Source organism: Atta cephalotes (assembly GCF_000143395.1).
Source record: "Atta cephalotes unplaced genomic scaffold scaffold00030, whole genome shotgun sequence".
NCBI lineage: Eukaryota > Metazoa > Arthropoda > Insecta > Hymenoptera > Formicidae > Atta > Atta cephalotes.
Window position 1 is genome coordinate 1,523,298 of NW_012130094.1, and position 10,413 is coordinate 1,533,710.

A 10,413-nucleotide genomic window follows, 5' to 3' on the forward strand; every position below is an offset into this window, starting at 1 on the left:
ATTAGTTAAGAAAAAAGAGCAACGACGGAGACAGTGAATTTACAAGAAAAGAAAATGAAAAATGAATGTCTGATAAAATCTCCGTCCGAGGAACAAAATAGTATCAGAACTCGTAGAAACAAAATGGCTGCCGCATAGAAATTTTACAAGGTGGCCCAAGCTAAATCGCTTGTGCAATAAATATAAACATTCATCATTTCGATCTTCATACAATCATAATCTAGTCCTTGGCAAATTCTCTACGAGTCAACCACTTCTATTCAACATTCCACTCCCTTGTTCGATCGTCCTACGCAGTCGCGATCGATGTCACTTCCCTATTTGCTGTAGACACATGACGACTCGATGAAGACACCCGTTGTTTGAAGCACTGCCTCTGATCACAAGCGTCGAATACTCGCGAGAAGGAGAAATCATGTCAGAGCACGGTGACAGCGACGTGGACGCGACGGAGGAGATCAATGTGGATGACTCGGATTCCCGAAGTTGCAGTCCGCAAAATTACGTGAGCCACGATGGCCGCCACGTGTCCCAGGAGACCTCCGAGTGTTCCACTTCGCCACCTCCCAGTCAAATCGGCGTGAGGACGCTGGCGAACAATCCTCCCCGTAGCCATCCGTTCAGCATAAGTCGTCTGCTGGGCGAAAGCGGTGTCCAGAATCCTAAGAGCCCTTCCTCAGAAGAACCTGACAGCGACAAGGAGAGAAAGTGGTCTTGGGAGGAAGGCAACAATAATAACAACAACAACAATAATAATAACAACAACCAAGCATCCTCGGTTGGGGTTCTCGATGATGGCAGACGGTCTTGGGGCCATGACGTTGAGGAGAAACTATCGGAGAAGGACGACGACGACAGTACACCCGACACTCGCGCAAACTCTTCCTCGTCCGTACATTGCACGTCGGCAGCGGAACTCCTCGCCCCCTTCCGAGTCTTCAGCACTCCCGGTTTCATCTACACCGGCGGCAGCGTCATAAGGGTACCGGCGCACCGGCCACCGGGCGCAAACGGCGCGTCGGTCAGCGCTTTGCCCGCACAGGCGCTGATACCACCCTGGAGTTTGCAGGCCCTTCAACACAGCCAACAACAAGCCGCGGCAGCCGGTTTGCACCGGGCAAGCCTCCTGGCGAACCTCGCTGCGCATCCTCTGCAGGCGCATCCACATCTCAAGGACAGACTGGCAGGTACGCGCCGTTAATACATCAACAATAGTAATTACTGTAAGATGATCATTGCATAAGTTGAAAACGCGTTGATGATAAGATCTGAAAATCGGTAATCTTGAAAAGGCGTTGTTTGTAAATAAAATGTCTCACAGTTGAATGTTCGCATTTGAATTGAATTATTGAGTAAAACTGGTTTCAGTAAGCAAGAAACATTTTGGAACATTTTATTAACATTAATTGCTGTAACGTTGCAATAATGTTGCTGAAATATTCCAAAGTGTTTCTTGTTTATTGGGATAGCACATAGAAACAATATAAGTACTAAAACGTAAATAATAAGCAAATCAGCCATAATCACAGTCGAGAATGTAAGGCAATAATTCAAACAGTAGCAAATAAAAAACGTTGATTGCTTACTATACGCTATATTTTTCTGTGTGTTACTAGTTTAATTTGATTTTTGCTTAAGTACATTAAATCTTTTTTCTAATGATGAAATTAATATGATGAGAAAATATCTTTATATAGTCGGAAGACAAATCTTTTGCTTCTTCTTACTTTAGGCAGGTAGCCTGTTTATCGAAGCAGTAGGCTTAATTTGGCTTTTGCTTAAAAAAATCTCTTTCTAATGAAAAAAATTGAGAAAATGTCTTAATCAAGAGACATCTTTTGTTCCTTCTTAATTTAGACCGATAGTTAGTTTGGTTACCGAGGCATTAATGCTCTTTAATAATTCCTAAAAGAAGTACACATTGTTTCTGTTAATTACTCTCTCCTTTCTCAGGATTGTAGAATCAGTTAATGTTAGTGTTAATATAAAGTCAAGAATGAGAGATTTGTTTGTCAGATCAACGTACATTTTGTCTGAAAGTAGCAACTCTCAGAAATGGAGTGACTCTCGGTGAATGCACGTTGATCATTATCGACTTCTACGGTGCTCCGTTGTTACTGTTCCGTATTGTTATCTCATTGCGTGAGTTGTATCTTGATTTTCATGCAAGATGGTATTGCCTTGAGTAAATAATGTTTTAAGTATTTTCGAGAGCAGCGGGGAAAACGGAAATTTAAGTATTTCATTCTGTCGGTTCTTGAAAGCGCCGTGTAATTACAAAGCCGCGGGCCTCAATGTGCATTGTACCGAGCTTCGTTAATTTATTGCGACGACAACGATGCTTTTTCAAGTGAAATACTAATGCCGTAATTTTACTAATTTCTTTTATTAAAATCTCATTGTTATGTAAAGAATTTAAAAATAGAACAGAGTAGCTGTTTAAATAATTAATACGAATAAATCGATTTTTAATGACATCTAATAAAAGCAACATCTGTAGTTATTTAAGTATCATATTTCTATGAATAATTAATTCGCATAATTATACGTATTGTGGTATTCTAGCAAAAAAAAAGACATTAACTATTAAACATTGGCTGAATATCTTACTTATCTTTCTCGTCATCATGAATGCATTAGAGCTAGACTATCTCTGTAACGAGATAACGATTGCGTATGCGATACGTGTCCGATCGAATTATACGTGTCTCCGCGTACTTGGCTAAAACAATGCAGAAGGAACAGATGATTCATGCAATTAGCGAGATTGTCAGATATTATTAATTCCGCGTTATCCCCGACGGAGATTGGAGCGACGACCGGCCGCCGCTCGATAGAATCGAGTGACGAAATATAAAGCGACGAGAGAGCGACGAGAGGCGTTCCCGGTTGGTGTCGGCGATCACTAATGTCAATTCCTCTAATTGGGATGGGTATATCTTTAGACGACGACCGGGCTAGGCGTGGGTCTCTACTTGGTGTCATTACTGCGCTTCGCGACTACTAACCGTATATAGAGGTTATCAATTATGCATCAGCGGCGAATTATTCACTCGCGCCGTCGTCGCGATCAGACCGGTACGAAATCGTCGAAGACATCGAGTGACACTTTAATGGTGTGCGGACAAGTCGAAGTCGTCACGTTACGTCACCTTCGCTCCATTCGTTCGATAACCCTTTTTGTTCACTTAGTTCTAAGCGCTTAGCGATTTCTAAACTCTATTTTTATCCGACAACAGTATAGTAGAGACAGAGAATTTTGAACCCAAAATTCTCATGGATATTTTAAAATGCAGCATGAAATATCAATCGTAAAGGATAGAAGTGAATTGAATTAATTTTTATTTATATAAAAATTTATATAATTAAAAACAAATTTTTTAATTAAATTTTATTATATCTTCTTAATGTTTATAACTTTGGCTTGTGTTTTAATAACGAAATAATACGTATTGCACGACAAATAAAGAAGGGAAAATTATCTGAAATGCCCTGAAATTGAAGAGGAGAGCGGATCGTTATTAGACTGATTTAGTAAATTGCACACACTGTAAAAATCATAATTACAATTTGCATAAGTTTTAACATAATTATTACATTATTATAAAATTTGTCTTTTTTTTGGGATCGTGAATTTATATGAAAGACAAAATTTGTACATGTATTCACGATCTCTACGCTTGTATCGTCAACTGACACACTGCAGGATCACATGCACATTACGGAACTATTAATTATTTCCGATGCAGAGGAAACGCGCAGAAGTAACCAACATGACAAAATAATTCATTTGAACAAAAAAAATTTTTAATTAATGATCGATTAAAACTATCTCAAAACTAATGGGTCAATTTTAGGATTCATAACGTGTTTTCGTAAAATTTATAAAAACTTATGACTAGTATTCTAATTTTATGATAATTTTATTTATCGTAAGACATACGATTATTTATAAATATCTACGATTTCTTATAATTTTATGCTATGCTAAGAAACTATCTGTAAAAATATTGTATAAAGATAAGCGTTTAAAAATTCTTACAAGTCTTACAAGAATATGTTACGAGCCTTCTGCTTAGAATTTCGGCATTATATTGATTCGATCGCTCTGTCAATTTGCCTCAATCTATGTTGTACAGGTAAGTCGGTAGGATAAAAAGAGTCTCGCGAAAACAGGAAGAGATTTCATTTCTTATACAATTTATAAATGTGATAGCTCCGAAAAGAAACTTTACTTTTCTGTTAGCCGGTGCCCTCTCATGCTTCATCCGTGTGCCCTCAAGATATCTCCAATTTACAATGCAATTCGAACGTATCTGTCTCTCTTAGAAGGCATATAATTTTAATTTGCTTTAATCGGAAGAAATACGGTACGGGATATGTGTTGCCGCGCAGGGGATCATTATGGCGCGATCATTGCACGTGGGAAAAAAGACGTAAAAATATAAAAAAACGTTAAAATACAGGTACGTGCAAAATACATAATTAGCGTCTACGCCGGTGCATTCTCGAATGCCGACTTTTTCGTGCGGATAATGAAACCCCGCTATTACTTGCGTGGCGTGAGTGAAATGTATTTATGCGTACGAGCAACATTACTCTCGTCCGATTATTTTGTTCGAAGTACGCTTAAATGCCCCAAAGAGAAGAGCGTCGACACGCTATGGCGCGGCGCAATGAAACAAAGTAATCCTTCAAACGATGATCGTTTCCATGTAACGACATTACGCACGAATGTCGATCATGATATAGAATATCGCCTACGGCGATATTCACAGAGTTTCTCAGATATCGGTTTGCCAGTTGCAGATTACGTAAAGACCAGTTGCAAAAGCACGTCGTGTCGAAAATTAATCACTTGTCGAAACGTATATTATCCCATTAATTCACGTCAAGATTTGTGGTCGAGAAACGTTTAGAAAGCCTGGAGGGCTCTCTTCTATAAAAACGCATTAATATATCATTATAGATGGATAATATATATGGATGCGATTTAATTTGTCTATCAAAAAGTGAAAAAGAAAACGTCGCGAGCGATAGTAAGCGTTATAATAAACATAACATACAGTTTGCATAATTAAAACCCGCGCGACTTTTCGTCACGATCACTTAAACGAAAATGTAAATCGCGTTTGCTGCCATTTATTTAGCATATTACGCCGATCGGATTGGTATCGCGGAACATTAGTTGGATCGATCGTAGAGAGAGAAAGAGAGAAAGAGGGAGAGAGAAAATTAACTTTTAACTCACGTGAAATATATAAAAGCGCATAACGTTTTGCTCGACGAGCGAGCGGTAACCACCGGTTATTTGCTTTGTATCTCTTTACCTCGATTACGTCCCGCCACCTGTCACTTTGACATTGAAATAACACGCTCGATTAGGGTCGGAAAGGAACGACTGGAAACGTCACGTTTTGCGAAGACATCGCGCCACGTAAATCCGTAACAATTATAAACGGGAGACAAACGCTAATTGTCTTGATTCACTTTGATATTGTTACGTCGACATCAGGGTTTTCGTATCGATCGAAATTACATGCTTTAACGATCGAGTCTCGAGCGCGACGGGCGAAACGGAGAGAAACTCCGCGACGCGGGTCCAAGAAAGGTTTCCCCGATCAATTAGGCGAAACTAGCGCTATAAAATTCGGACGTAACTATTATATGGAACCGGACTGCAATTTACGTTCAGAGAAACAATCTCGCCGATTTGACATAATGGTCTCGCCTCGATTGCAAGCCGAAACTCTTCGAGCCGTCACTAGCGTAGCGCGGAGCGAACGAGAAAGTTGTGTCACCTTTTATGGCGCCTTGAATTTATCTCCTTTGACGTTAATTGATAACCGTAATAGTACATAAATCATGCATTTATAGTCCAACTTTTCTTTCTCGACTACGACAATAAGTTAATATCATATACATAATTAAAATTAATTGTTTGTGTATGCACACATAATTTCAATAATGTAATGCATTAAGATAATTCACATAAGAATGAGAACTTACGTTTCTTTTTCATTCAGTTCCTGCTTTAATTAATTTTTATTATCTCAAAGAGACGTTATTATGTATCCTCTTAGGATTGTTTAATGATAAACAAAATGCAGCCTTGGCCAATTCTTATAAAGCACTTTCAATTTAATGTTTTTTTTAAGGCGATAAAAGTTAAAGAAAGATTAACAAAATATTAAAATTGTTGCAAAAATAACATGCACCATTTTTCAATAAATCTATTTTTAATTTATTTTTAATTTATTTTTTGTTAGATATAGAAGATTTACTTCAATTTGAACACGCGCTTGATTTATCAAGTCAAGATTGCAGTTTATATTTTCGCAATTGTTAATAATTATTTTTATGTATTAACTATAATTAAATTATTTTTATTCTAACATCTCTTTTTGCTTTATAAATTATCATACTTGTTTATTTAATAATTATTCATTGATAATGGCTCGAATCTTAATTTATCGACATGATAGATTTCTAGAAGAAATATTTTTGTTGAAGCACACGAAAAAAGGGAGTTGCATGTGGCGCTACGCCAATGCGACTGACAGAATGCGCTCGTCGTTAAAAGTGGGTTCGAACGATTCTACGAATGCTCCGGAACTCGCGTCCACACTTTGCAACACTTCTCTTTGTGAATTGGCAGGAGAATGCATTTCGAAAATTGCAATAGGTCAAATAATCGTCGTAAAGCGTCATAAATCCGTAACACGTATTTCACTTCCTCAACTTTTATTTTCGGGAAACTGGTTCGAGATTAGCGCAAAACTTATCTCGGAATTGATACCTTGGTATTATATCGCCAATTAATTGGAATGACATATCGAGATTTCTCGAAAGATAGAATTATCTCAGAAGAGTCCGCTTTATTTTCGGTAAATTGACACTTTATTGACTAACAGTCAATTGAAACAGAAAGTCGAGAGTAGGTCGCGATCGGGAAATCTACATATTGAAAACGGGATTTCCAAGAGAGCGCAAAGATCAAGCAAAATTACGCATTAAAATTCATATCCTCGTCACTTCGTTTCGCGTTGCAATATTAAGTTCACCTCGGGATGTCGAAAAGTACCTACGCAAGAATATATAATGAATGAGTAGCCGTTTTTTTCCTCGAAGTTTATAATATTTCGAGCTGAAAGGTATAATAGAGACGACGATTGGATCGCGTTAGAATGACAATTCCCTCGCGGCGTAGCTGGGACGCGAATGCAGCTCAATTGTTTGGCTCTCGGCACTTGGACCGGTTTCTAATTGAACTCTTCAATTGTAGTACCACGCAACGCAACGCAACGCGGGCCAGAACGAAAAGGGTCCGGATGATCCTCGGGGCGATGCGGCGATGAGTCGGCCAGTCTCAACCGGGCCTCCTCTTCCCGCAATAGTAATTTTCTACAATGTACGCTCCTCGCGCGGAGGCATTCAATAATAATTAGGCCTTCGCACTTTTACGTTCGCATATTACTTCTCTGATTTGCGCCCTTCTGGGAAACGGTTACGGCACAATGGCACGGGCGCGGCGCAGCACGAAACACACGAGCGATTCGTTAAACGATATTCCTGCGAAGTGGGCGATATTCCTTACGTAACATCGTAAGACGTGTTGCGTACATTTAAACATACCTGCGTACAAAAAGATGTTATACGGATATATATGGCGGTCGGGAAGAAACTTTCGAGAGAACGAACAAGGAGTCTAGCTTATACAATTGGCAAAAGGAAGATACGGAAACAGAACGGCGCAGTGTTGTCGATGCGCTATGGAGCGCCCCGGGCCAAAGATAAGCGAGTACCGGGAACAGAGAAAAAAGGCATCGCGTGACCGAAACCTAAAACCAGAATCCGTCGATGCCACTACGGCGCGGCGCCTTCTCGCCAATGAAATTGTCCAAATGTGTATATACGTTGTCCGTGCGCGCGAGAATGTATACGAATGATTAAGCGTGATATAGGTATGTATACAACCCGCAATTTGTAATATTTCAATGGCCCCAGGGCTATACCGGTCGAGAACTCGAGCGTCTTCCTCATTTTAAATGAAATATTAGAAATTACGGGGTAGGTCATTTAACCGCTTGTATACGTGCTCGTTTTTGTTCCCGATTCGCCGACAAATCCCGGTGGCCACGAACGGTAGCGGTAGATACGTTATTACAAATTACGGCGAGGCGCCGTTGGCTACCGAATTGGCAAGATTTGGGTCGAACATACCGCGAAACCAACCACCAAAGAGTATATAGATCCCAAGGTCGGGGCTACCGATCGGCAAAGCGCAGAAGAAACGAATGAGCCGAATGGGGTTCCTTTTGCGCGGAATATATATACGACTTCGAAATTTCTTGCGTCAATATCCCATAAACGCGCCGCGAGGCGCAGGAAAAACGCTTCTTGGTATTCGTCGTAATTTTGCATTCGCAGAGCTCTGGTTACGCCGTGTTATTAGCGCTAGACGCGCATTTCATTTTTCAGATTGTTCATACCGGAAACATAAACGCGAGAGGCAGTTGACCCGGTACGGTACTCGGTTCGCGACACGCCGCTCCCACATAGCTTTGTACAAATTGTGTTCGATGATGTAGACGCGTAGATTATTAGTATACAAATGTAGTATGCCTTCAAAAATTGCAATTATTATTAAATCAACAATTTCAATAACGATCAACTTTATGTGCAAGTAATATTTTTAAGTAAGAGTTTGTTGCAAGTAAGATTTTGTTGAATTAAGTTACGAATAATTTTCATAGATAAATTTGTTTGGAAATTTAGTTGTTCTTAACTGAAGAAGTTTCTTTTTGATTGTTATAATCTAAAAGAGACATAATAAGAAAAAGTAAAGTTAATGGCGGAATTTAATTTAAGAGAGATATATTCAAAGTGAAAGATAAATATTTGTTATATCTATGAAAATTGATGACCACATTATTTCAATTTGATTGCATTGAGCTTCCTGCAACTTATATATTGAAAAATATTGAAGTAATGAAAAAAATTTAAAATTTTGTCTTCGAAGTAAGGCGAGCACGTATTCGAAGAAACAATAACCGCAACAAATGACGCGTGTAAAAACGTAACTGCACTCGCATTCTGATGCATTCTGTACAGCGTAACTGCAAAATCGAAGCATCGGGTTTTCTACTGTAAATACGCCAAGTACTTTGCCATAATAACAACATAACAACGGCTGTAATATTTAATAAGGCAAAAAATACGACTGAATCATTTCAATTAAATATATCCTTTTTTTTCAGTAATTATCTGATGAATTAAATCACATTGTACAAGTATATATAGATATTAACACGTAGATTCTATAAATATGCGAAGTATTTTGTTGGTAACGACGATTATAACATCATAAGATATACAAAAAATATAGCTGAATTATTTCGATTAAATATATCCTTTTTTAATTATTAATTATCCGATGTAATAAAACTTGAGGGGGGATTAAATCATATAATGAGTATATATCTTGTTATATTATAACATGATAATAGTCATAACTTCTAATGCGATGTACAAAAGATATAACTAAATTATTTTAATCATAAATGAATGAAATAATATTCCATTTTTTAGTAATTATTCGACTAATGTAATAGATCTTGATAGAATTAAATTATATATATCTGACACGTATAAGTATATAAATATTTTGTCATAATAATAACATAATGCGACGACCATAACTTCTAATGAGACGTACAGAAAATAATTAAGTTATTTCAATTATAATTATAATTATCCAATGGATGTAATAGGACATGATAGAATTAAATCATGTAGTACACGTGTATAGAGACGTTGACACATGGAGGAGAGCCGAGAGGAAGGGTGGCGAAGAAACACCGCACGGAAGCCACGCATGCGAGTACAAGCGCGGGCGGGTTTCCGTAGAAACGATAATTATTCAGGCTGGCATTACGTAGTAATTAATCTGGAGGCAGATTAGAGCCAAGCAACGAGCATGGTATGGCCCATGGTGGGCGTTGACTGATCGAGTTAGCGTTGAGTTAGGGATTTCGCTGGGCGAGCTTGGCAGCCCCCGTAAGGTCAGGCGTGCTCGTCCATCATCGCCCCTCCCCCCTCGTTTGCCCGCGCGTTCGTTGGTCGCAATGCTCAACCACCACCGATGGGTTACGCGCCGAATAAACGTTCGCAGGGAGGGGAGGAATTATATAATTAATGTGACTTCAGTTTAATTTTGCTCCAGACAATTAGCATGTAAACGTAAGCGAGCGTAGTCGGTCATTTGGAAACGTCCTAGAGACCTTTGTTTAGGATACCACGAATTGGATTGTTCCTTACAAGGCATCGTCTCCGCATTAAGCGAACTAAATGATAGCATAATCTTGCCCTAATATCCTCTTGGTTTCAAAGATGTTTCTCTCTCTCTCTCTC

At 38.8% G+C, this 10,413-nt stretch overlaps 1 protein-coding gene across 1 annotated transcript in view; it reads left to right on the top strand.

The window, feature by feature from the left end:
- The first annotated feature begins 415 nt into the window (after positions 1–415).
- The window catches only part of LOC105620860 (homeobox protein MSX-2), a 29,350-nt gene continuing 19,352 nt past the window's right edge, over positions 416–10,413 (top strand). The window contains exon 1 of the mRNA XM_012202335.1: positions 416–1,187. Within this exon, the coding sequence (XP_012057725.1) occupies positions 416–1,187 (772 nt within the window). The remainder of the gene's footprint in view (positions 1,188–10,413) is intronic.